The sequence below is a fragment of the Orussus abietinus genome, unplaced genomic scaffold, assembly GCF_000612105.2.
Source record: "Orussus abietinus isolate OABI.00-Male unplaced genomic scaffold, Oabi_2.0 scaffold1, whole genome shotgun sequence".
Lineage (NCBI taxonomy): Eukaryota > Metazoa > Arthropoda > Insecta > Hymenoptera > Orussidae > Orussus > Orussus abietinus.
In genome coordinates this window covers 3,568,560-3,596,449 of record NW_019396017.1, presented here as the reverse complement: position 1 = coordinate 3,596,449, position 27,890 = coordinate 3,568,560, and the positions used below count along the sequence as shown (strand labels likewise).

Here is a 27,890-nt window from a genome sequence, read left to right as displayed (position 1 = left end):
TTTTGAATTTCTTATCGAAAACAGAAATCCATAATAAAAAATTATCGGTCGCACAGTGGATCCCTTAAAATTGATACTATTTTATTGATACGATATTAAAGGAGTCGCTCTCTCGGAACGACATATAAAAAGACGATTCCATTCCCAGAGAGTGTTTTTTGAATTTCATATCAACAACAAAAATGCATAATAAAAAATTATCGGTCGCACAGTGGATCCCTTAGGATGGATACCGATAAAAAAACCTATATACCACGGCAGGCGTGTGCATTGGAAATCGGTCGATAGCTCAGTAAGTCAAGCCGAAAACTAGAATAATCGAGCTCGCCATCTGGACCAAATGACTAAACGGCGTTTGTTGCCAAAATTTATGCACGCGTTCGACCGGACAAGCGAAATTGGCCGGAAGGATGCAGCTTTCCGGATCGAAACGCATCTCCATCGGGACGAGGGAATTAAATCAAAGGGAGGTAAAATTGAAGTCGACTTGTAGTAAAAAAAAAAGAAAGAAATCGGTAATCACCTAGGTACTTTATTTGCGGATAAAAATATACGTAACGCTTACCCTCTGTCTACAATGGTCCACGTAGCGAAGTCCGAAATAGTCAGTTTCCAAAATGTTGAGTTGCTTACATACATATTCGAGTATGTATCGTCCTTTGTGCTGAGGCTGAAACAAGAAAGAGACGAATCCGTTTAACGACACCTCTCGTTACGTGACGCGAGGTAACGTCCTCGCCCGATTACGAGCTTTACACTCTTTGCACCGTACAAGGCACATCGGAGTAAGTGGAAATGTGGGGTAAGTGGGCCCTCCAGTTATAACCACCGTTATTACTTGTAAATCTGCCAGGCATCTATTGACTGCCGAGGATCATAAACTTCGATTTGAAAAAAAAAAAAAACGGCTAGAGGGTATCTTCGAGTACGCGAATCGTCCAGGTATTAATTAGAACGCCTTTTACGAATTAATCCGAGTAATTAAAAGAAAAATGTTTCGCCTCGAGTGAAGAGCCGAATTTACGAGGCCCTCGAAAGTGAAATACGGATCCGGGGATATATCCGAAAACCGCAGGAAGGCCGTATTCTTTCAGGGCTTGCACAGCCGGCTGCATTTCCGAAGCGGGTTTTCGGTGATCCCAATCGGGATAAGGCTATAAATCAGGCAGGACTCGGTGGCGTATCCTTTTACGGGATTCTTTCTCAGGAGGACTCGAGCCCCTGGGATTCCTTTAACTATCCAAACTCCGCCAATTCGTCGCCACGGCGCCGCCAGCTCGGCGAATTTAAACGGCCAACTTGTATTCGGGCTTCGACCGAGAGCGGCACCGAGCACATCGCGATGAAACATCGAGTACAATTACGCCGTTTACAGCTTAGTATTTTAAAGAAAAGTCCGCCCCTTGAAAGTTGGATCGAGGCCAGGTCAAACGGTGGAGCGAATGCGGACATGCGGAATATGGACCGCTGAAAGAATCCATCGACTATGAAGTTAAGTCTCACCGGACTATCCACACTTTTCCGGCAATTTCTGTGTTAATTCGCTCTTGCCTTTATATGTATTTTTTTTTTTCATCGTGGTACCTGGAAAAATCGAAAGGGTAAATTCCCTCAATTATCCCGACTACGTATAATAGTCTGTCTTTCTCCGGGGACCACGTCCAATTACAGCCATCGGCGAGCTTACATCACGGCCGGAACCTTGACCGTCCCATCCATTATGGCGTTACGCCAGAGGAATAAAATTACGCTAATTGCGAGCCGTAATTGCGGTCAAAACCAGGGGTCCGTAATAGCACGGTGTCGAGAAATGGGCTGGAAGCTCGATCTCGACGAGTCCCGCTTCGCGATTCGTCAAATCATTGTTTCCCTTCCTTCCCGTCGACGGAATGAATTCCTCCAAGGCAATGGAATTGGCATCGATCGTTTAATCGGATCCCTCGCAACGGGAATTACTCCTCGATAATTCCTCGTCGATCCCCATCGGTCCAGCTCGATAATTCGCTAAATTACTGTTTGCGCTCGTCAGGCACCGAAGAGTGCCGCACCTGCAAGGCGATGTTCATCATCGCCTCGAATTAAGACCCCCCCGAGAAAAGTGATGAAAATATCGGCTATCTCTATGATCGATGAAGCCTGGAAAGTGCCCACTTTTTCGGCTTTTCTTTCCCAACCTGTTCAGGAGTTCCCTCTTCTGCATCCTCCAGAGACTCGTCTCCCTCTCGACTTCTTTCAACGGAGCGCTCCAGGGTCTCCGACCTTCTGCAGGAACTCCACGCGAATGAACTTCCGCGATTTCGCGACTTGAGTCATAAAAGGGAAAAAAAAAAGAAAAAAATAAAAGAACCCTAGGAGCTCGAATGTCTAATGGTACAGAGTCTGGTTTAATTATCGAGACCACCTCGTGTGTGCCACCCGGTGAAAATTCACTGCATTGAACGCGTCGCGCATCACCCGGTCGAGTACCTCGAATTTGTTGCAAATGCAAATCCCCGGCTTTTTTTCACGACGAATTATCCGGCGTTAATATCAACCACGATTACGCGACCTCGCAGGCGTCCCGACGTTAACGAGCGAATCCGTCCGGGGTGCTGAATCCACGGAAAATCCCCGACACCATTTTGCGGGATTTTATTTGACGCGAAGGAAAACCTGAAATAAATGTAATATTGCAGAAATATGATAATTCAGAAGGCCTTATTCGGCCGTTCTTCGCTTAACAAATGCCGTTCAAAAATTACGACCTTCCCTTTCCCGTGCGACTCGCCTTGGAGATATTAATTGCGAATAGAATGAAATTTAACGACAAGCGCGTTAAATTAATTCGGCGAGCAACCTCGAAATAGGACCTTCGACTTGCGGCATACCCTTGACAATTTCCTCGACTCAATATTTTTAAGGTTTCCCTCGTTACCGATAAAAGTATATAAGCTCCCTCCACCCGCCAGACCTCTGGAAATTCCCGCCCCCCCCCCCTGCCAAACTTCGCTCCATTTTCTCCAGATAGAAAAATTGACCCGAATACTCTTTTTCTTTCTTAAACTCCCGTTTATCGGAGTACTCGGAGCTCCGGTAAATCCGAAGCCCCTTGTCCAGAAAATCCGCGCGGTTATGGCCGGAGTAACTCGAACGTCATCCGCATCGAGCGGGCCCTGGGTATAGGCAACAACTAATCTGCATACACCTAAACGCCCCAAGCCGGCACAGCGAGTACAAGTCCTCCACCCTGAATATTAACGAGGAAAGAAGAGACTTATAGTTCCTCGATGACTAGTCCCCGAAGGAGGCGTCCAGAAAGTGGCAAAGCACGCGTGCCCCGGTTGTCCTACTGACCCTTTACCCCCCGCGCGTCCTGCACGCATAACCTAGATACACATAAAGTAGGATTAAGATCCAGGCGAGCCCGAATTGGGTGGATTTCCTTGTCCAAGGCCAAGTCTGGACCGATGGGAAGAAATCTCAGCGGGTCGTCGGATCAGAGAAGATCGCGCCAAAGGCGGCGATCCCGACCTCGTGACCTCGACCCATCGACGGGGATGAAAAAGAGGGGTCGTAAAATCCCTAAGATGGCTCACCCTTGAAATCCAGCCAAGATGAAAGAGTGTACCCTATTTCCGAATCGTCAAAAAAAAAAAACAATGGCGACTCACGCGTGTCCCTAATCGTTTCACCGACCCTGCAACGACACGGCCGGAAGGACCTCGTACCCCATGGGACGTGTAACCCAGATATCCACATGATAATATCGATAAAAGTCGTAAGTAAAAACCGGCAATTCCGAACTTCAAGACCCCGAGCTGTCGCCGATCGAGTGCGTGCGATAAAAAGATGGCCACCCTTGAAGCCGAGCCAAGATGCAGGGCGTGCTCCACTTCGGGAACGACCAGGGAATATCTGGAATCGAGCTCGTCGAGGGAACGAGGACGAACTTCGACGAGATTCGCTTAATTGCGAGGAGGATTTTCCCAAAGTCGAGGACCCCGCGACGTCGCGACGCCGCCGTGCCACCTGGGGGGGTCGACGAAATCGGAAATTGGCCGAACGAGCCGATATCGACGCCAATCAATTGCCTAGGTGCATCGGGAATCGATTAATGCGACCCGCGGAGGAAACCGTTCAAGAGTATCGACAATAAACTCCGCGATCCTGGCAATTGCGTTTCCATTAGCGGCTCCGTTCTTATCACAAGGAATTAAATCTTAACGTCGTTCTTAACATCGAATTAAAATCGACGTTTTTTGCCATGTTGGACCGAAGACGCGACTTCGTGACAATGGAATTCGAATGCGAGGAAAAAAGGCAAAACAAAAATTCATACGAACTCGAGGATAGGAGCCCAGGTTGGAATTTCTCGGGAACGGCGCCTTGCTTGGGGGATGACCCGAGTTCGCAAAATTAATGAATCCATAAAGTGGAATGGCCGTGCTCGTGCCGGTAGTAATAATTCTCATGTACCAGGTGCCCTCGAGATCGGTCGTTCCGTTTGGCACGTGACACGACTCGACGGCGTCAAACCGGTGAATATCTGCCCCTTATCGCCTCCGGATGCATTTTGTCGGACGTTTTTAACGGTGACGGCCTTCTTGCGATAGAACCGCGCGGCGTGCTCGACGTAACACTTTATTCCTCGTGACTCGACCAAGGAAGAGATGCCAGTCCTCCCTGTGTCGTGAGACCGAAGAAACGTGGATTTACGAACCGCGGCCAAGTGAAATATCGGGAGCTCTCCCCGGGATCTATGTTCCCGTCGTGGAAGCGTCGTCGTCGTAGGTAATCGAAACCCGAGGAAACGAGGCACGACCGATAACAGATTCGGGACTCGAGAGACATTTTCAAACCCGACCCCCCAAAAAGAGGTAAACAGGCGACCAGCTTTTTTGCCGCAAACCGCCGACGGAGAGTCTCGAGAAACGGAATAACTCGATGTTTCTCTTCCGCGAGAAAGAGCCTCGCCGATTTGTCGAAACTACATTTAACGTACATTGTCCTCATATACCCGTTTGAGTGCGGAGAAGTACTCAAAAGCCGCAAAGTTGACATTAACGCCAAGGCCGAAAATTAGTAAGCTGATAATAAATTTTACGCCTCGACTGCGATAGACAGCTCCTGGTGCGCATCTACGACGTGGCAATATTTTTTTTTCTACGTTAATAAACCCGATGCCTTCGGAAGGTTCCTTGAGAGAGGTTTGCGAGGAATTCCACGACTCGCCTCGGAGAGAGGTCGCGATGATTCGCTGTCCCTCTCTTCCAAGCCTAGAGAATCCAGTGAAGTGGCGGATATATTCGTGGCATTGCAGCTTGCACCCTGCAGCGTCGACCGAAAAGGTGTCCTTGCTCCAGTTAGTCCCGGAAGAACGGTCTCCGGATGTCGGGGGAATTTTTTCCGAAAGCTCTTGATGCGCGAATAGGGTATATGGGTCAGCCAGGAAGGAGTCGTTCCCTCCATGGGATTTCGTCTGGGGTAAATATCCGGTAACGCGTCGTTTCTTCCGTCCAGAAGGTAATTCCCGCCCCGGGGAAATTTCCCACTCCGTCTTCTGATTTCTCGGTGGGTACCTTCCTCCGAGGCGAAGTCATTTACCGTGGAGTCCACTTTGTTCCCTGCGAGCTGACGCGCTCTGTTTCCCCCTCGGAGTCATTTTCACCGGGAAAAGGGGCCCGGATAGTTTTCCCGTTTACGGAGCAAGATCGAATATCCCAGCCGAGCGATCCGATCGCTGAAGGAGAACTTTCACGCGATGCCAGACCAGACTGGACAAGGCCTAAAGAAAAAGCGCGACCATTGTTCCATTTCGAGCCGAGAGAGGATATGATCTCCGTCGCGCAGTTTCCACCATGGAAGCTGAGCGCATTTTTTTTTTTTTTCCAACGATTCGACCCAATCAATGGGAATTCTCACCTATCAGCTCTCGGTGCGTGCACCAAAGTGCACCTTAACCTATCCTGATCCTTATCCTTCTCGACTGTCCGCGTAATTTCCGCTGACCTTTCAAAAGTGGAGATCGCACCTTTCCGTGGTCTCACCCTCCTGGAATTCGTGTATCTCCAAGTGGGTGCACCCGAGAAATGGCAGGCCATGGAAACCCGATGGACTCTTATCCGATCGTCGCCGAGGTCGGAAAGAAATCCCGGGACTTCGTTCGCTACGGCGTAAGCGATCCAGAAATAATCATGACCCTTTCGGGGCAGCCTTGAAATCCGATCGGAAGACCACGAGAGGCCGATCGAAGCGAGCCCACCGGCTGGGAAAGTCGAGAATCGGAGAAAACTTGCGTCACCGAGCCAAGCGCGCATTTGCGCAATCCCAAGTCACAGAGGGCTCTTTCGATCGGCGGAAATCTGAGATCCAGGGTCCCGATCATGGGGTTACCTTCCGTGGGACCGAATTTCACCGATCTAACATTGGCGTCCTTACGCTACTTCACGGTCGGAACTCGAGTTCTCTTCCGGTCTGCCGAAACCATTACCGAATCGGTTACGAGTTACGAGCTCCAGGCCGTAAAGGCACCGCTCGCGCAAACACGGAATAAATAAGAATTCGATCCCGAGACCTGGAGTCGCACTCGGGTTTATTAGCGGCCGCTTAAACGGGCGTTAATGGCCGCCAGGACGCTTTGCTCTGCCGACCGCGAGGATTTAGTGCGGCCGATTCGGAGCGTCGCCGTAAACGCGGTAACGCCGGCCTCCGTTAGGATCGTAAGGATCGTAACGATCGTTACGATCGTTACGATCGTTCCGCTAACGACCGGCAGGGTCGAGTCAAGAGGCTACGCGTATGCCTTCCGGGCGATGAAAGAAAAAATGTGCAGCCTCGTAACTCGAACGAGATTAAGGAGGCTCGTTCAAAGGCGGAACGCGTCCGGAAGGGCCGCCGGAAGCGACCCTGTAAATATAATGCTCTTTAGGTTAGTCGCCGTGCAGAAGGATCTCTTTTGGATGGGCCTCGTCGAAGCCGCCACCCTCTCCGGTTGTCACGTCGCGATTAGGCTCTTTCTTCCTTGAGCGAGTAGAGACGGGGGTTAAAGGCGCGGATTACGGGCCGGCCTTTTCAATTCTCTCTTCGGTATTAGTTTCCTCCAGGGTGCGCTTCTTAAGTCGAGTCCAGTCGACTCGCATCGAAATATCATCCACCGGTCAGTGATTTCGGTTAGACATTTCTATCCGTAAGTACAAACTATCCCTTATCGAGGACCCTTTCCGAAGATTTTCAATTCTCTCTTTTATTAGTATTAGTTTCCTCCGCGGAGCGCTTCTTAAGTCGAGTCCAGTCGACTCGCATCGAAATATAATCCACCGGTCAGTGATTTCGGTTAGACATTTCTATCCGTAAGTACAAACTATCCCTTATGGACGACCCTTTCCGAAGATTTCGAGACCTCTGAAATAGCTTAATTTGGTCGTTCCCTTCTTGAAAAATTAGACCCGCCAACCCGGGACTTCGTGGTCCCGGGAACTTGGACTAAACGAGCCGTCCAAACTTGCGCCGGCTCGGCGAATCGCCCGAGTAATCCGGAGTTGAAAAGTTTGACGAGCACCCGCGTTGCCTTCGGCTCGCGATGGATTCCCCGGGAACGATATTACAACCCGATTGCTCCGCCCGCGATCGGAGGAGAAAGAATTTCTTTTGGGGCTTGCTGCAAAATTCGAGAGAAATCGGACCAACCGAGGACGAAGATCGAGGGCGATTAACTCTAATCCCGCGTTAAGTGATTTTAATCCGAACGTCGATGCCCTGGGCAAGAGTCCGAACTCTCGTCGCAGGTCGAACGGAGTCCGGATTGATTGGCCATTGGTCGAACGTTTCCCGAGGGTTGGTCGGAGCATCGGGACGCGCGCCTCCGACATTAATTACGGGCATCGCGGCAAGAACGGCGTCCGGCCATGCTCGGATGCTCGATTTATTCGGGACGTCGACGCAGGCATTAAACCCGCGAGTTATAAACCCAATCGCCATGCATTATTTATCTCGACGGACTCCTCTGTGGGAGGAGCGAGGGCCAGTTTTGGGCGAAATTCGCCCTGGAGTTTCGACCAACCGTGAAAACGAGCGTCGGCCGGAACGCGACTTGTCTCCAAGTATGAGCAGCAATTCCGAGATACTCGGAGCAATTTCTAGGAATTTCCAGGAATTTCCAGGAATTTCCAGGAATTTCCAGGAATTTCCAGGAATTTCCAGGAATTTCCAGGAATTTCCAGGAATTCCCAGGAATTCTCGAGAATTTCACCTAGCAGTCCCAGGGAAGAGCGTCGCGTCGTCGAACAGGGAGGCGCGTCCGACTACGAAGGCCATTTTCACTGGCAGTAGGCCAATCGTCTCGCCGTGACGAATTATTGAAACGCGCCAAACTTACCCCTGTTTTCTCGGTTACCGATTGACGCTCTCGCAATCGCGTTACAAGGCTCAATTACCAACGACGAAAATCTCACCCTCGTCCCAGAAGTAAGGAAACCCTTTTTTCTTTCAAGTTTTTCTAAGTCGAATCGGACCTAAGCCTCAATTCCCGGGGAATAATCGGACGTAAACCGTTACGATATCTTTCCTTATTAAAAGCCATTATCTCGAGCTTCATTAACCTCTCGCTCGTAAATTTCGACAGTGAGGCGAGATTTTTAATCGGCGACGTAGACGTTATCCCTGCGTCTTCAAGTCGTGATTACGTTATCGGGACAGGGTACGGTCGTTTAATTAGTACGCCGATGGCGGCGCCTAATTGTACAAACGATATGCAAATTTTACACTTCAAATTACTAGATGAAATTCAATTAATTCTTCGGCTCTGTTTTTCGCTTAAAGTCGCAAGCTCGATGATTTCATTCGAGGCCGATAAGGCTTTAACGAAGGGCAGACGAATCCGCGTTAATGTCGACGCGACAATTAGAGACGTAGGGTGAGTTTCGAAGCGTTTAGGGGTGTACTCGTGCCTTTGTTGCGGCAGTGCATAGACGCGGCTTTAATGCGACCGAAACGAGATCGAAGCGTTTCCGACTGCGGAAAATCACAGGGCAGCCCGCGGCGGAGCTTTTAGGCACTTTAGGCATTCGTTCGCTTTCCACCTCTAGACACGTACCGGATCGTGATGTCTCTAGAGGTGGTAATACCGTTTCGTGCGCGTATTTTTTCCTTTTCCTTCTGCCATCTCGATCCACGGTGTCGCGTTGTCTTCGAGTACGTGCCAACGTAGCATTTCCGTGCTTCGCGGCCGAGATCACGAGAAATTGGCCAAACGAAAACCTCCGCTTCGTCAAGGTTTATATTTCCTTGTCCGAGGTAGCCTTCGAGTACCCGTAGAAATTCTTGAGGACGATGTGCGGAGTCATTGGAAATGATTTTCCCACCTCCAGTGATGGATTTTCGGACTCACCCCGAACATAAATACCTCTCTATCCGAGTCTCCGAATTTTTAAATGGACCCAAATGAAGATAGACAAGCCCCTTCATTCGAGGATCGCCCTGAATATGGAAAATTTCACTAACAATAAGATAATTGCATTAGCGCTCCAGCCGGCCGTTTTTAATGCCGCCCGGCGTGCTCAAACCTGCCGGAAGTCGTCCAGCCGAAAGTTTACTTCTTAAAAGTTTCTTCATCCGTGCGACGCGATTTCATAATCGACGTCAAGGATCCAGCCAACTCCGATTCGACTCACAGAAGAGGCTGCGATTCTACGCTCGCTTTCGCGTACAAGGGGATCTTGCACTTCAAACATTTCAATCGACCTAAAATCGGTTAAAAAATCAGAGACGGACGGTTATACGGAAAAATATCACGGAAAGCCTTTTCCGTCGTTCCCACTAATACGTACGGGATAAACGGTAAAGCGAGATCCGTTCCTCGTCCTTTCCATAAAATTTCCCATTTTGAAGCCAATATCGGAATCGTTCGTATTATCTTTAAATCGTCGCCCTCGTGATTTACGTTAAAAGTAGATGTTCGGTCGACTAAAACGCGACATCGCTTTCGTCATTTTTTATCATACTCATCCATAACAAGGTTTATCTACCTGTCCAGGCCCTGACCTTTCCAATTCCTACGCAGCGAGCGTAGGAATAAATCACGACAAAACTGGGATCCTCTGCACCCTGGATTCTCCCGGGGTAAATCGCAAAACGGGAAACGAGTACCTGGCCAATCGGCAATTAGGAACCTGCGGAAAGAGTCGACGGAGAATTGGGGGAAAAAAAAAGGGGCACTCACCCCGCGGCGACATGCGCGTTCGGACGTTGTATCGCATAGATCATTAGGGTGCGCGTGTGCAGGGTGTACACATAATCACGACGTCTTCTTTGACGGAGGACTTTGACCTTCTTCCGTCCGATGTCGAGAGGCGTTCGAGACGGCGGTCCGTGAGAGTCCTCCGCGTCCAGGTAGGATATCAACCCGAGGTTAAAAAGTGTGAAGACGCTCCCAGGGGGCGGAAAAAAGCCCCACGCTCGTCCCTCGCAGGGTCAACCACGGGGGTCGGGCTTTTCGGCCAGGGTAATGAATGAAATCTCCCGTCGCGTAGAGGGAAGTGGATAAACCCGGTCGAGGTACGGCGCGAAGACTCACCTGAAAGTCGCAGTGGATAATTTCGGCGTCGTCGAGAAGTCGAATAGTGGCGCGATGCACCACCGTAACGTCGCTCTTGCTGCCGAACTTGAGCATTTCGGCCCTCAGATCGCCACCCGAATTATCCACCCGGCCCTCATCCCTTCCCCCACAGCACCACACACTGTCCGTTGGAATTAATTCCCTATCCGCCGCGGCCTAGAGCGCGCTAATCGCGAGCGGTGTCTCGGAGGTGCTACTCGGCGTAAGCCTAAAAAGCGGCGATACATCACCGAGCGGAACGCGAAGCTCTCTGTCGACCGGTCCTGTACGCTCTGCGCGGACCGCGGTTGCCAAGTTTACGCTGGAACCTGCTTCCCTCCATGTTCCCTCCTCCGCGAGGCCCGCCCCTCTGCGCACGCCCGCTGCGCAGCCCCACCGCGCAACTCGGCGCCGCGCCGCGAGATTTGAATTCAACGACCGAGAGGTCCCACTAGGAATTGGGAGTCACAGGAAATTAGGATTTACCAGGAATATCGCTATCCCTTCTGGTTAGAGAAGAGAACGTACCTGGGATTCCCGAGTCTTTGGGATTGTTGTAGTTTCCTACGTATCGCGCGTCTACATTTCCCTAGGTGTTGGCATTTTCGAATTCTCAACGCATTAATGGTACCGACGACGGCAAAGTACCGTTCGGAAGAAAAGCGGCGAAATTCGTTAGAAGTCGTAGGCTCGGACCATGGTTGCCAGATCTACCAGGACCCGATTCTCTTCGAATATTCCGTCGCCGTCCTGTGTCACCACCGTGCAATCCCATTTCGAGAATTTACCGCGCAACTTCCCCGCGCATCTCCTTCGGCCGAGCCGGCGCCATATTTAAATTTAGCGCTCGTGGAAACGCGAGAGCAATCGAAACGAGTGGACAAATCTTGGGGGAAATCTTTTGCAAATGTCGTTATATTTGTCCTGTCAACGTGTCGTTGCGAATGAGTCGAACGACTTCCAGTGGGAAGGTAAACGCGTTATTGCAGTAGGTCAAATGATAATCGCTGGAACCAACGAAGGATACGTCTTTCGATTTTCTAGTTCCACATTCCGAGACATCGTTTCAGCTAATTAGATAGCAAGTAGTCGACCGCAATTTCTGGCATGCGTTTATCGACCTTCAGTACCTGTGAAGTGTTGCGATCTGGACACGGTGGCAGTAAATCGTAAAGGTTATCGGAACTATATATAAACATAAAAAGGCCTTTGTTAACCCCCCCGGCCCCCCGAATAAAAACGGCACATTATTTTTAACCAGTACTAGCAAAGAACAAAGGTTAGTGGTCATCGACGGGCTCTCTGTTTTATTAGAAACAAATTATTATACAAGTATCTTGATTGATTTTATTTTGATATAGTGATAATTTATTCATCTTAAGGCGATAGCTCTCCTAGTGGTATGATGAGTTTTTGGTCATACGTGTGTACATGCGGTACCGACGAATTAAAGCTAAATTCACTTTGCTTCAGGCTTTCGATAAGGTTCGAGAGAGGTCACTAGGGGAAAACTCGCTAGGGAGAAAAAGAGCAGCCATTGGATTCCACTCCAAGACGTGCGACGCTACTCGCAATCAATAAATTCGTAATAAAAAAGATTTCCCTAAGGAAAGGTACGAAATAACTGTAATCGCAATTTATAATTTTACAGATTCACCTGACCTGATTTTAAGAAAATTATAGGAATTAACAAAATACAGGATAATTGAAATTTCTCTTTCTGGATCCCATTAAATGAAAGCGGCCTTCGTCGTTGAACTCTCGTTCGTATATTTACATCATGACTACGAAAACAACAATTTATACACAGGATTTTTAAATTAGACGACGTCGTTTTTAATACGGTCCTTTAACACGATATATAAATTAGACAAACAATTGAGAGATTCCCGTAAGCGGTCAGTTAATAGCAACAACCATATATACGCTTTATGAAGACCTTAAGGGTGATGTAAATTCTTTGAAGATCTATTATTGGTCCTACGTCTTCCATCGGGTCGCCTGTACGGAAGTTTCCGTACTTCCTAAAATTTCTTAACAATGTAGCATATATAAAATAGCCATTTTATATATTAGCTATGTTGCAGTCATTAACCACGTCCTGTTCAATAATTAATGACCCTATTCCAAAGTCAAGTACGCAGTCTTGAAAACTGAATCAATGAGTAGTTACGGTTTATACAAGTGAATGCACATTTTCAGTTAAAAAAAAAAAATCAACAATTAAATACTACCTCGAGGCTATGAACCTTCGGTGCTAAAGTCGCTAGCGAAGAGTTAAATAACGTCATTGATAAAGTAGAAAACTGTTGTTGCCATATAATAATCCATCATTGATTCAGAGAAGCATTCATTGATTCGTTTTTATAGAAATAATAGGTAACAAGAACTGTCCTATCATATATATGTAAATGTTTCTCTATTGCTTGGAAGAGTGGCTTCGTCGCACCTATACAACATTAGTCACTCTATTCTTTAATGATTAAACTTTCCACCTCGTCTATTGCAGTGGAGTACTTTTAACTCCAATTATTTCTATATCAATAGGATACTACACATGCTAGACAACTTTCATACTTTAATGTATAAAAATCGCATTGATCTTCATTCATTAATTCTGTTATCATTTTTATCCCACGTTCCTTATCGGAGTACAACATTTTTCATTTATTTTTAATGAATACACACGTCTAAGCTACCAATCGATCAATCGTACTTACATATCGGCATACCTACATCGTAGAGCTGGATATACCCTTCATAGACATGTGCTTCGGTTTTTAAATAAAAAAAAAAAATAGACATTCTTTTATTGTATGTAAATGTTTTAAAAGATTCAAAGAAAACCATTTAATTGCTCAATGCGATTTCTATCGTTCACATTTTTCGGGATCAGGAAATTAATGCTAAGCTGCTGGTATCAGATATCGTGTTTAACCGCAGATCATAGGTGCGTTCTTTCTCATTACATCTCGCATGGAAAGTACATGAATTTCTGCATCGTCGTTCACATTGAAAAAAATGCAGACTTAAATATAGCATTGAACGTCCATGAAAATGAAAATTAGCCGCAAGCGCTTGCGAAGATGCGGTTCGCCCATATCTCTCACATTAAAGATGAGTAAAAATTTGGTTTTGTATTGCCTTTTACTGTATAAAATGTACAAAGTACATTATTTGACACCTTATGGAGACTTCTATAGGAGCTTTAGAGGGTTAGTCATGCCTTGCATCGAGAAGGCACAGCATCCTTTGTATTTTCGGAGAAACAGCGGCGAGCTTTATTCGCATATCAAACTGTGCTTAATTCAATAAAATCTACTAACACTTTCGCATGTAAAGGGAAGTAACCGTTTTGTATCGAAAGTCACAGTGCATTCGCACGTGGGATCATTGTACTAAAAATTGCACGGAACACTCGTCATCAATTTAAATCATACTCAGAGAACACAGGAAAATCTAATGACCACGTTGGAATGCATCACGGTGTCAATGAATGAAGTCAATTAAGAAAATCGTGAGATTACATCTACTAATCGGTCCGAGAAAAGGAATCTCTTCCATAATTTTGGACTTCGATTAGAAACTAAATCGAAGCCAGTATTATGCACGGTAACAAAGTCTGCTTAATCTTATTTCGTATCCAAAGAGTAGTAACTGGTTTTTCTCGAGTCTCTTTGCAATCGCAATGACGGTACCTTGGGAAACTAGAATCTAATGTCAACTAGAAATCAATGTATTATGCGTTTACTAAAGTGAATTAATTCCATCGAGGAGGCGCATTACTCCAACACGGTGCGCGTTGCAATTGCAAAGTACTTCATACACGCACTTGTACGAAAATCAGGCGGTCACACTTATCACTTGCTTCGAGAAGATGTCATCCGATATACAATAAATCCTTCGCAACTTTGGGAAATCGACGACAAAGGAAAATAGACTAGCGGTATGCGCATATCAAAGTATCCTTAATCTTACTTGTATACTGGATAGTAACATTCTGTTGTCTATCGTAAGTCATTTCGCGTTACAAAGCTCACTCACCTCGGAGATAATTACTCGAGTAAAAAACTGATGTGTGGATTAAATATGATTAGCATGCGACATATGTCACGTACTTTGTACCTATCGATGCGCACACAAAATTTTTTACGGGCATGAAAAGTCCAGTTCATTAAAAAGAAAAGAAAAAAAGAAACCAAAGTGGCATTAACATTTATCGATGAAGACATTTCACGTAAAAGTAATTACTGCCCTACTCCGTGTACGCGTGCAGTCCATACATACTTTTTTACTCGAGCACCTCCGACGACTGTGAGCCACTATTTAATTTACTTAATTATTTATTTATTTATTTCCGGCGTTCGTTCTTCCAGACCTTCTCGTATCTCTGATAGCGAAGATCGAGGGTCTGACGAAGAAAAAAAAGATAGCAATTCGGACCCCGCTTTTTCGTCAGAATTTTACTTCGGAAGACTGTACAATGCCGCGAGTACTACACGTAACCCAGAGATCATGCGATAATAGGATACATTATACATAGTCTTCGTTTACGACCGCAATAACGCTATTTATACATACATGTACACGATGTTTACTTACGCTATATAATTGCAGTTAGAAACGTACATTGATACTCGCTCGCGACAATATACAAACTCGGTGATACTTGGGCCCGATATTTCGAGCTTCAACAACGGGTTTACATGTAATACCAGTATCACGTTTACATACTCTTATCCGCGAATTATTCGCGGTATCGGTAATCGATATTACTCGGGCTCGCTCGCGCAAGTGTCACACAAACGAAACGTAACTCTGTACAATCTGTACTACCATCTAAATTAACAATTTCCTTCAGAGTACATCGCGTTCGACGACCTTGCAATCGGTAGTCGGAATGAATGATTAGAGTCCGACAGTCATGTCTTCTCGCAATTATGCACTTACAACAGTTATCATATATAGTCATGAAAAGTCCCTTTTCTTGCCCTCGACGGCGAAGCTGCGTTCTTCCAGAGTATTGGTCAATTCGCGCGAGCATTAATCGAGCAGTGCGGTGGGTGGAAATTACGGAATATATATATATGTATATGTCTTTTAAAAAGTACAAAATATTGCATTTCTCGGAAAGATGGAGATATCCTGTTGACGTTTATAAATCAGCCCTCGAAATCCCAAGAATAATTGGCAGAAACTTACACCATTGAAAACTTCGTATAAAAATCCAGATCGGTCCAGTCGATTTCCAGACAAAGGGATCGATCGTTTGAATCGCCTTTTTACAAAATTGATACCGAAACACCGACTTTTCGGTCGTCCAATCTACGCGGTGATCGCCATCTTGATCGAAGTCGATTGGATCTATTTTTCCGTGAAAACTATTTTGGCTGTCGCAATTTCACACGAGAAAAAAAGAAATCATTTCATTCGGTAAACTGCTCGTTAACTTTTTAACGGCACCTTATGCTTATCGATACATAGACGCGCTGACATTGTCACGTCCAAGGTAGATGCAAAGTATGTCATGTCACGTACTCTCTAGATTTAATTTCTAGCGTTACAGATACGCAGTCGCTAACAATTATTGTACACTAGCGCAATGTAAAATCCGAAGCAAAATTCGGCGTTAGATTGCGATTTCACGGATTCTGCATCCTCTATACATGTATACAAAAAGATCGGTCCACGAGTAACGAATAAGTGATTACGTTACAAAAATGTAAACGAATAACTCGCGCCATTTCCGATGCGATGTCGATAAGCGCTCTTATCGAGAGTACTTCTTGAGAATAAATTACAAAAGAATTCATGTAAAGTACAGAAAAATATATTTACACTTCCGCGTTCGTCTTAAGGGAGAAACGAAATATATAGATTCCCAGTAATCGAATCTTGACTATGTTCCTGGGAAATAAAGCCCTAAACTCGTTCGGGAATTTCCCATTTATTCGAATGCGCGTCTTGGCATGTCGCACATCACTGCCGAATAGAAATGTCTTAACTAAATCTAAGGAAACGGCAGGATTCCATAGGACCCCTTAACGTTCTTGGGCACTTCCCAAGGGACTCTATTTCATTGCCGTCACTCGGAGTATCGCAATCACGACAGTACATTCCTTGACCCGGAATTATGCACAAGTTTTAATTGGCACATACGCCGACGAATTCCCACGATCCCTACTGCTCAAACGAAAGTACAGCAAATCGGCGCTTCGGTAGACTCGTGTGCCCTATTTGCATTATTTTCGCCTTGAAAATCCGTCCCGTATAAATGGACAACAAACGAAGTTACTCAAAACCGAAAGAATTAAATCGAGGAATTCTCTCCGAGTTATGAATAATTTCGTTTATTTTCCATACGCCCCAGCGGAGATTTCAACGCGGGAGTCGCAATAGCCGATAGACGACGATTCGCCGCGACATCGAAAGCGCGATATAAAAAAAAAAGAAAAAAAGCGTATCCGTCGATATGGTGCGACAGGTGATAACGATAAGATGCACCTGCAACGGACGAAACTTAGTCGGCAAACGACGATGAGGATCGGTACAGGTCGCCAGTTTAAGACTCATTACGCAATTGAGAGTAAAGGCAGTGACGATGACGTACACGGAGCGCAGAATGGATCCCGAGATAATAACTCCTATCGTCCGCTAGATTATGATATTTACTTTTACGGGCACTAATCCACGTGTAACACAGTCTAGCCCAACGGTAGACAGGGAACTAGGAACCTACCGGGCCTATCTATCTACTCGTATATCGTTAACTAAGACTCGCGCCTCTTTTAGAATTGTACAGGTTCTACCGAGCCGGGCTTCGGCGTGACCCGACTCAATCGGCTAGAAACCCTAGCGACATACACGGACCGGCACAAAGAACTAATAAGAGCGGCTCAACGGGGCCCGATCCGCATCTTGGAAGGAGGAACGTCCGTCCGGGCCAGTCCTTTAACTCCCGTCTTTTGGTACCTCTTGGGCCTTGACGCGATGGTCCTCTTAACTAAACTCTTGCCTCGGCGATCTCGCATCAACGTGGCCTCGTCTGAAATCACATAATCATTTCTGGATTACCCTCCGCTCCGAAACGCACCTTCCCCTCACCGGTGAGAATCTCCGCGCCATGGAGACATCCCACCGAGACCGAATTTAGACGCGGCCGGATTTAGCCATCCGCGGTATACAAATCGGCGGAACAAAAAGATCGATACAAGCTAAAATAGAGGTACTCGCAAGGTCTCGGTATCCGCGCTATCCGACATTTCCTAAAAGACGCCCGGTGCGTTACGTTTAATTAATTATTCCTCGAGCTACGTCGTAATTCACGGTGAATGCATTTCTTCACGCCGTCGTGCAGGAAATTTCCGCATTCAAAATCAATTTCCGGGACGTTTTTCGCGACATTTGCCGGGTAGACTTTCGAGAAGCGTTCGGTATCCCGGCGGGGACGTGGGCTCTCCAGGAGTCGGCAGCACTCATGGAGTACGTACCTCCTCCTCGTAAGCGTAAGCGGAGTCCGTAACGGATTGCTGCGTCTGCAGGGTTCCCGAGGGAGCGGCAGGATGCGTGGGAGGCTGCTTGAACTTGAGGGGGTCCTGGCCAGCCTGAGGAGGCTCGGTCCTCCGGAGGAAAGCGGCCTCCTTCTTCGGGGGAACCACCGGCTTGTTCGGAGGCACCGGGGGCGGAACCCCGCGCGACACGGGGGGCTTCTTCCCCGTCAGGATCCCCGGATTCTGGGTCCCGGGAACGGACCCCACGTGGAAGCCGATCTTCCCAGGAGGCTGGGTCCCCGGAGCCTTCGCCGCGCCCCCAGGGTTCGCCGAAGCCGCAGCGACCGGTCTCTTCTCGGCGGCCTGAGGAAGGAAGACAACACCAGGACTGCTATAGCTCTCTGAACGACCTCCGTCGTCCCCGAACTACTTCCCAAAACGCGACCCGAGATCCGCAGAACTCCGCCCGACCTGGAACTCGCAACTCGGCGAGATAAGATATCTACCGAACGTCTCAAAACCAAACCAAAGATGCGAGTTAACGAAAGGAAAACGTCAGCCGAAAGTGTCAGTCGGTGTAACGAGGAATTGTTATTTAAGCCACTTCCGAGTTATCGTATTTCCACTCCTCGATATAAGATAAGCGCAAGACCTCCGGATTCGCTTAAATTTCGCAGACACGCGTCATCCCCGAAAATAAGCGACTCGTATTCCGAGGCTCGGCGAATTTCCTCCAGGTGAAGTCTTCGCGGTGCCGATCGCACCGTTCGGAATCGTCCCCGACCTCCCCCTAAAGGGGTGGATTTTCCTAGCGGAAACCGCGGCGGAGTAAAGATTAAGAATTCCTCCAACGAAAGGTCGTTAACCAAACCATATTGCGAATGTAGTGCCAGCTAGCAGAAGGGTGCGTTTAGGAGGACAAGCAGGGAAAACTTGTAAATAAGGCTCAGAAGTGAGTTGCATACAACTGTTTTAATGAAGGAATTAATCGATATACATACTAAATAATAATCTTATGTACACAAAGTAAAACGTATAATAAAGAATAGTTGTCTAAGCATTAATGGTCTGTTAACTTATAAAGGAAGTACAGTGCCTGTGTAGAGGTTTAGAAAAGTGTGTAGGCGGCAGATGTAGAAGGGTGACCGATTACAATTCGCTTGGTCCTTATTATCCTCTACTCTCTACTTTCGATTTGTCTCCTCGTTTCTCCGGTCATGCGACTCGACGCGGGGTGTCGTTAAATTAATGGAGTTGTATGTATGCACTTTGCCGTAAAAGTAGATGCCACTCATGCATTGCTAAACGTTTTTCTCGGAGGGAGAGAGAGAGAAGGGGGGGAAGTACGTAAGTAGAACGGAACGAGATTATCGGAAGCGTTCGTAGAATTGCAAAAATAATAGGCATCGCGCTAAACCTTTACCTGACTCTCCGTCGTAAGATTAATATTCTACTTCCTCTACTATCTTACAATTATTTACGAAATGCAAGCTCCGCATTCGCTACTCTCGCGTGTCCCGAGGTTTCTCTAAAAAGGGTCTACCTCTTCTCGAAGAGGCGGGAGAGAAAAAAAAAAAAGAAATATTAATAACTAAAGCCTTTTAAGCCCGGAGGAAGAAAATACGACTAATTCTATCCCTGCTGTTCGCGCGTACGCGAAAGAAAACCTGTACTCTGTCCTGCTTAGATTTAACCAAAGAGTGAGACTAGAAAAAAACGTATTCAACTACCCTAACGGAAATAATTGCGACCGACCGAGTCACCTTATAACTTATAATCTCACATTTCAAAAGAAATGCCATCATTACGTAAACATAAAATGCGGTCGGTCTCGCTGCGTGATGTCAATATATATAATTTGATACAAATATATATATACATATCTATATATGTTAGTGCCTTCTCTATTTAAATAAGGAAAATAAATAAGATCGTTCCTATAAGAAATGGTGTTTTTATTATGCACTCCGTTTAAAAGAAAAATGCCCTATATACGGCCACGTGGCTTTACGGTCGTATCGTTTTTTTCAACTACTGCGACCCAGGATTGTTCATTAAAAAAAAAAAAAAACACCACACTGACAGAGTAGTGGCCTCGTGGGAAGACAACTTTTCATTGCACATAAAGTACTTACGGATTATGCAAGTACGGTGGATAGAAAAAATGGTCCTGGTACGTTAATTGATAATTACCGCGTACTAGCCGTGTACCAACGATCCAATTCGCTGTGGTATCAAATTTTCACCATGCAGATCTCCGAACTATTCGTGACAAACTAATCTAAATCGTCCCGACCGATATCACATACGTATGACGTACGCACCGACAGTGATTATACGTTGATCCGAATAATCGGACGTGTTAGACCTCCCCGAGAATCGCAAGAGTCACGTGGAGAATTTCGCACGATCCATGTCGAATTTAACTTACGCATGATAGGCATTTTTCGCGATCGTTAAATCAAAGTAGAATGGGTTGGGAAATGTGGATAGGTTACCTGTGGCTCTGTCGGAGCTGTAGATTCACTGACTGCCGGGGGCATGGTAGCAGTGTACGCTACGCCTCGTAGAGCCTGTCCGGGTGTTACCGATCTAGCGATTCCTGTCGCTAAATCAATTAAAACGATTAGCATCTCATTCATTGGTCGTCTTTATACTTTCGGTAAATTTACAGAATTTCTAACGGCAGAGAAATGAACGGTATGTACAGTCGACGGGAAGCGTTTAAGTGACAAAAATGAGGAAGAACCAGGGTCCCACTTTTAAGAAACCGAATGATCCCCTTATGGAACTAGTTTTAAAGGATTGACATATTTCCCGAATACTATGTCATCCAACGTTAGCATACATGGTCGGGCTAAAGGTGTGAGGAATCGTATGCTACTTACTCGGACCACTGACAGGCACGCTGGACACCGTAGCGGTAGGCTGGACCACCTTGCTACTAACCATGGGTGTTCCCGTGCCCAGCACCGCGCCTTTAACTGTTCAAATTTGCTCCTGCAGATCGCGTTGATCGTACAGACGTTATGGTGAATGAGAACGGGACTTACTCGTTTGGGGAGCACTAGCCGGCCTCAAGGTTGGCATGGCAGTCAAGTTAGCAGGTTTGGCCGGTGGCGGCGGTGGGGTAACGCCGACGCCTCGAACAGGGCCACGAGCTTGAGTATCTTTCCAGGTCTCCATTTCCGATTTCAATTTTTCCACCTCGGCCTCCAGTTCTTTCGTCTTCTTCTCCTCTTTCGCCAGAGCCTGCCTATACTGCTGTCTCTCCATGTCGAACTGCGCGAGCTGTTTCTCGAGTTCGGCTTCCATCTGTAGTGACTTCTTGCTCTCCTCCTCGAGGCCTTCCGCCATCGAGTCTATTCGAACCTTCTCCTCGCTCAATATCTGTGCCAGATCTTCCGACCTCTTCCTCTCCTCTATATATTTCATTATGATCTTCTTCCGTTCGGCTAATAAAAGCAAGACAATTTGCTTCTTGCGGCCTTTTATCTCGTCCAGGGTCTCCGCAGACTTCTTCAACTCTAATTCCAAGCGTTTCTTTTCTTGCTTTTCAAGTTCAAGTTCTTTCTTTAGACGCGTCCGCTCTTTTTCCAGACCATAAGTGATGTCGTCGCCCTGGGCAGTGTCGTGCTCGTGCTTTCGTTTTTCCTCTTCTAGCTCTTTAATCACCTAAACAAAAAAGCTGACTGTACCGCGATGGAAAGGGGACGATCACGTTGCGTCCATATCCCGTAAACGTAAGTTAGTATGTAAAAGAAATATTAAATGTTTATTGAACACGATCAAAGGTGAGTTTTTATCATTAAAAAGGAACTATTTTGCAACACGAGTTTAAAAAAAAAAAGTCTACTGAAAACGTCTGGGTGATTTTATTCGGTATAAAAATGTACCGATCCTGGAAAACATACCGCTTGATGTCTGACCTCGGCATCCTTGAGAACTTTAGCCATGCGACATTGCATGCGTCTTTGTTGGGTGACAAGCGCTTCCAAACTCGCGACCTGTTGATCGACCTGACTTCCGTCCACTCCGATACAGCTACCGACGACTGCAAAATCTCTTGCAAGGGCTGCATGAGGATCGGAAGTTCCACTGCGATACCGTGAACTAAGAAGATGCTTCATTTTCTCCGACTGCATTAAATACAAAAGAACCATTTAGCAAATTAAAAAACTACATATGGAAATACTTGTTTTCCGTTCTGCACAATTTATGAGTAGTCACTCGCTATCAATACTGCGAAATGTGTTACGACATGTAACGTACTAATCTACAAAAACCCATCTGGTTTCTTACATTTTCACATTCTAAACATAGCACATTTACAATGCTTCTGACATGAGCATTTCCTTTTTCTGTTAACCAACCTAAGGCACTTATTATCATGACTAATAAGATAATTGACAGGCTCATTATGAGGTAATATTGTAATTACCCCGTGCTTGTGTGCTACTTGCTTACTAAGTAGAAAAATGAGATTACTTTCAAAGCTGCTATAACGATGTCTCGAGCCTGCAGCTCTCCCTCCAAGTAGCCTAGCAGTTTCAGCAAATCCGTTTTGCTCAATTCCATTTTCGGATTGCGCTGAAAAGAAAACAAATCGATATCAAAAAGTAAACAACTACACAGCCATTAATCATGCATTTATTAACAAATACAAACAAATTATTACTTTAACGGTCAGTGCTTTCTTGGGAAAACATATGATACTGACCAAAGCTACTTCCAAGTTGTTACAATAATTGTTCTAATAAAACTAATAATAATATACCCTCGTGATAAAACTCTCACGATTGACGTCGATGCTCTTAAAGTATGCGGACAGATCGGAAACAATTAGTTTCTGGTCCTGGTTATCAAGAAAATTAGGATAACAAGAACAGAGTCAAAGACGGCACGATACTTTAGTTTTAAGACGTTTACTCTAGAGACAACCGTGCTTCTCTATATGACGTTTCATAATAGACAAGTCTGCAGGATGTCTCAAATGTGTCTACGAAGCTTGATACACATATCGCAACCCCATCCGGGTGTATACCTTGAGAGTATTCGAGGAGCTCTTGTCGATAGGCTCGTAGTTGTTGGCCTGTTGCTGTTGTTGGGGCTGCGGGGAGAGCGCATTGGGCAGAGGTTGCACCTTGGAGGTGGCGATAACGGAGGCGAGCGTCCCCGGCGAGCCGTTGGCTGGTGGACTGGCCGAGCTCGTGGCCACGGCGGTTTCGGCTTGCGATGCCATTTTGGCCGACACTGACTCGGACCGTGAGCGAACGGTCCGGTACGATTTCTCTCCGATCTCGCGTTTATCGACGCGTTACTATCCACGGGGGGCCACGCCACACGACGGCTGCACTCACCCGCTCTCCGAGATTCAGCATTCGATCGAGGAAATTTCGCCCGGATGCGCTTCGTCGACCGCGGAAGCCGAGGCCTTCGCCGCGGCTCGCGACATCGCTCCGACCTCGGCTCTAAACCCTTCGGCTCCTGGACTCTCCTTCGCTCGTATATGCTCGCTTCGCCGAGCCGATCAATTCGCTCGAGGACCCCGTCACGGACACTCGAAGCTCGCTGGCCAATTCGCACAAACGCGGGACCTCGACTACCTGACAAATCGGGCACAAAGCGCGGCGCACACAGCCGAGCGAGTCGACACCAGTCGACATCAGTCGACACTAGTTGGCGCACTCGGCACCGTGGCGCAACGTCGGGATCCGCCTCGTCGCTTCCCCCACTCCGCCTGCCGGGAGACCGGTCTCTTCTTATCTCTTCCTACCGGAGGCAGAGTGCGACGGAAATGCCTTCATTTTTCAGATGAGGAAAAAGCACGAAGTGGACCACTCATGTTCGAATCAATGGAGGATCGACCAATCGAATCGAATAATAGTCATCCAGGGTTAGATCGGTAAAATACCCTAGCTAAATTACTAGGTATTTCACGTCGCGAGTTTTGCACGCGATGTAAATTACGTGAAAATGGAACTTCACGTTCTGCAATTTCTGTACCTGCTTCTGATGGAAGTATGCGCGCTGATAAGCATGAACCCTTTCACACCACAATTTAATTTGATTCTTTGTTGCAAAACAATACAACTACAATTTTATAAATATCGGAAGAAGAATCTTAATTTTAATTAAATTCCACTCCAGCTGATATTAAATTCACAGCAGGTAATGTAGGATTATTGTACTTATAACTTCGTATGTTGGATGTCAGATGGCGGTAGCGCTCCATCTACAAGTGCTGGCGGTTCTTTTGTTTTTCTTTCGTTTTTTTATGAGGGTACCGAACCCGAGCCGAATGCAGAAGCATGATCTAGCTGCAACAACGATTCATATAAAATGTAGACGTTTTAGTGACGCCTCTAAGACAAATTTGAATAATCAGTAAATTTTTACTCGAAGCACCGCTTTCTCCTTGAAGTTTTCTTCAGATTGTGGAACGGCGGCCCTGAGTCAGGTTACAATATAAATACCGTTCCACTATCATCGCCCACGGCAATGCAGCTAGAACATTGGCCAGCTGAATTATGCAGGTTGTACCTGGTTGTACGCATCGGTATGCGGAGCTTATAGAATATATCGTTTTTCTGCTTTCAGTTCACAGGTTATTGTGCAAATATCCTTAGCAAACACCCAGGTCGTAATTTCCACTCAAGTGAGACGTTCAAACGTAACAGGGAATTTTTCGAAGATTTTACGGGTCTCAGGTCCGTTACCGTAATGCCCACCTTTGCATTATTTTATTTAATAACTCATACTCCCCGTACCCACCGAGACGAACATGGAACAAATGCATAAATCGATCTTCAATCCGAATAAAATTCTGGGCATTCCGTCGGGTCGATTTTTGGCATGGATTCAAAGGGCGGAACACCTGCAACTGCAAATAAAGACGTATAGGTACTTTTTCAACGACGACCATAGAGAATATCATTTGTAATCGAAATTTTAAATCCTTGCAGGTCCCCTCGCGGGTCGCAGAACTCCGCTCCGAAATAACTCTCATTGTTTACGACTGCAGTTTGCAAGTGCAGGGAATGCACCTCGATCAGGGAGTAAATAGAGCGCGAAGCTACGACATACAGGTGGGTTTCCCTTAATTTGACGAATTCTCATTTACTCAGGAATGCCGCCGAGAGAAGTGGTCCGGGCGAGAGGGTGCAATCTCTTAAAGGCACGCATGCTCGTTGGATAGCGTTTATATTTAGAAAAAGAGCTCGACGGGTGCAATCGGTCGATCTCACTAGCAGATATACAGTCCCTGTGCGAACGACCGAAAGTACAATGACACTGTATGCGCTGCGGCCCTACCTAGGATACACGCGTGTCCTCGTGGCGCACACGCGGGTCCTCGCATTCGTACGGATTTCACGGATGTGCACACACGTGCACGCATATGCACGAACGAACACGGTCTCTCACGCTTTTTCTTCTTGTCGCAGCCGAAGCGTCAGCGACCGGTAGTTGCGTCCGCTCGAGCTCCCTGGAAGAACGCCTGTAGAGATAGAGGTACAGGTTGGAGCAAGCGAACGAATAAAGATGCAGGTAGACGGAACACCATAGCAGAAGCAAAGTCACCGATGTACTGGTCCAGATAATTGGGAGGATGTTGGTACCACGGAACCAAGAAGCAGGTACCACAGGACTCGGTGTTTCCTAAACGTTTATACGTGTAAATGGATGTTCATACTCCTGGTATGCATTTTTAGGTAACCATGGATTCACGCGGGGAAGTGTGATTTCTTGCGTCGTTTCCTGGAGTCGTCGACGATCGGTAGCTGCGTCGAGTCGACGCGTTGCATTCGGCGGAAGCGCCGTGGAGACAGAAGTAAAGGTAAAGGCAGATGCGAGGAAGAGGTAGAGTTACGTGCGCGTAAGGCACGCATTACGTGCCACGTATTACGTCTTCCACTTCTGGGCTCGGCTCGGCCCGTGGAGTGCGTCGGCCGTCTAGTGGCTCGGTCGCCGGGGTAGCCAGGAAAATAAGAGGATGCGCGCGAGGAGCGCAAAAAAGACGACGGGTTAAAAGCGAACCGAGCGAACGGCCAAATCAGGGCCGTACCGAGGATGGAGGACCTGTCTCGTCGAGTATTAAATGTCCCGATTTCCGGGCTTCGAGGTTTCCGGTATGGATGTCCCGTACGGTCAGCCGTGGGAGACTCTCGCCGGAAGGAGATTTCACGCCGGAAGGAGGTTGACGGGAATCCATAAGATCCTCGAAGAAGAGGCTCAAAGGCGGAACCGAAAACCACATCCTCGCGGCGAAACTCCAGGAGAAAGCGACGGAGCGCGATGTCGGAGTAACTGTAGATGATGTAAATCGAGTATTTTATCTGGAAGAAGTATATCCTTGGACTGCGGATGGTATAGGACGAGGATAAATATTATTACAAGATATAGGAAGCGTAGAAACCGACGATTACCGTTTACGATATTCCATGCGGTGCATGGGAACCGACCGTGGATCCCGAGCGGGGACAATGGACAATGAACGTCGGACGAATCGGACGGGTTTTTACGGGACAGGATGCGTAGAAAGGAGACTTCCAAAAGTCTACCTTCGGGGACTAGCAACCGATGTCTCGTCCCTCTTCCTCTCGCGCCTGTCTTCTCTTCTTCTAGACTCGTTCACTTTTTCCTAAGGTAACCGTTCGTGAATGCGCCTCGCTGAAGATTATAAAGGCAGACACGACCTGGGATTTTCGGGTGCCTCGAGGCTGGCTGCTTTTCAAACAGGCACCGAGAAAGCTTCGATCCGTATTTCTTCGCTTTTTGAAAAATACCAAGAACCTTTTGCGAAACGCTTTAACGCTCTGGATTTAAGGCGGTGCGAAGCGCGGCGTTCGGCGAGTGGATTTAGCTTCTTTTGGATGTGCAGGCAGTACTCGATAATTGTTGCAAACTCGAACGTGTAAATATTTGAGAATCGCGGATGACTGGAAGATTGAGCAGATCCATTGCTTGAGAAAATAATTTTGTTCGCACTTTCGTCTATCACCATGTGTATACCTTCGATGTTGCATCGCGGCCGATTAGGTGCGATCCATCCCTGTTATCGATGCGTCAAGAGTACGTTTATGCAAGCACGAGAGTATAAATTCTTCTTCTCCCCTGCTTGCAGCTCGTATTGATTTTTTGTATTTTTATATGATCCTTCGAGTTATAAATAAGTGCAGCGATTTTTATCCCCGGCCTCAGTCTCGAAGAAACGGGCAATGATATAAATAACATCGCATCCGACGCTTCGCGGAGACATATTGAAAATATCAAATGATAAGCGGAAGAGAGAGTAAATACGTTCTCTTAATCAATGCGACTTTCTTAGTGGTCGAGCCATACACCTTACATAAAGACTCGCTTATTAAAGTTTCCAACAGATTTGTGCAATACTCATTCATGAGAGTACACGTTGGTAAATTGCAGTGTTTTACGCAACCTTAAACCGAATGTACAAGGCTGGGGTCGTTACTTCTTAAGTGTTGGCATAATTTAGCCTTTGAGACCGCGAATCATATTTTTAACGAGTACTGTAACTCCGGAGTATTACGTTTCCCTTGTATTTGTACCATACACCGCCCTTGGATATGAATGATGTTACTAATTGTCACGACTTAATATTTTTTTAAGGGACTTTCTACTCGAGAAACGGCTTGTCGGAATAATGAATAGTAAAAGGCGACCATTGTGCCGCATGGGACAACTGTGCAGGGTCTTCTGAGAAGGAACCCGGTTATTGCATTGCGAATAATAAGGAAAAGTTCCTAGCGAAAGTTCCGAAATTGATCATTAAACTGTTGTACATATCTCCGATAAGTAGATAATCAAGC

The 27,890-nt window shown here is 46.7% G+C and overlaps 2 protein-coding genes across 3 annotated transcripts in view; both read right to left on the bottom strand.

The window, feature by feature from the left end:
• Positions 1-10,871, bottom strand: part of LOC105698023 (FERM domain-containing protein 5) — a 36,671-nt gene extending 25,800 nt beyond the window's left edge. Inside the window, exons 1-2 of the mRNA XM_012421852.1 lie at positions 10,550-10,871; positions 566-670 (exon numbers count right to left, since the gene is read on the bottom strand). Coding sequence (XP_012277275.1) covers positions 566-670; positions 10,550-10,645 — 201 coding nt within the window. The 5' untranslated portion in view covers positions 10,646-10,871. The remainder of the gene's footprint in view (positions 1-565; positions 671-10,549) is intronic.
• A 1,074-nt stretch (positions 10,872-11,945) lies between these two features.
• LOC105698024 (uncharacterized protein CG10915) lies at positions 11,946-23,687 on the bottom strand. Of its 2 annotated transcripts, XM_012421853.1 has the most exons (8): positions 23,105-23,687; positions 22,549-22,650; positions 21,975-22,199; positions 21,114-21,735; positions 20,949-21,044; positions 20,559-20,668; positions 18,061-18,423; positions 11,946-17,615 (listed from the first exon to the last, which is right to left on the bottom strand). In XM_012421853.1, the coding sequence occupies exons 1-8, from the start codon at positions 23,300-23,302 to the stop codon at positions 17,601-17,603; spliced, it is 1,731 nt and encodes a 576-aa protein (XP_012277276.1). In that variant the 5' UTR covers positions 23,303-23,687; the 3' UTR covers positions 11,946-17,600. The 2 variants fall into 2 exon arrangements, with proteins under 2 accessions (XP_012277276.1, XP_012277277.1); XM_012421854.1 differs by lacking the exons at positions 11,946-17,615; positions 18,061-18,423 and adding an exon at positions 18,472-18,531.
• Between the last annotated feature and the right edge of the window lie 4,203 nt (positions 23,688-27,890).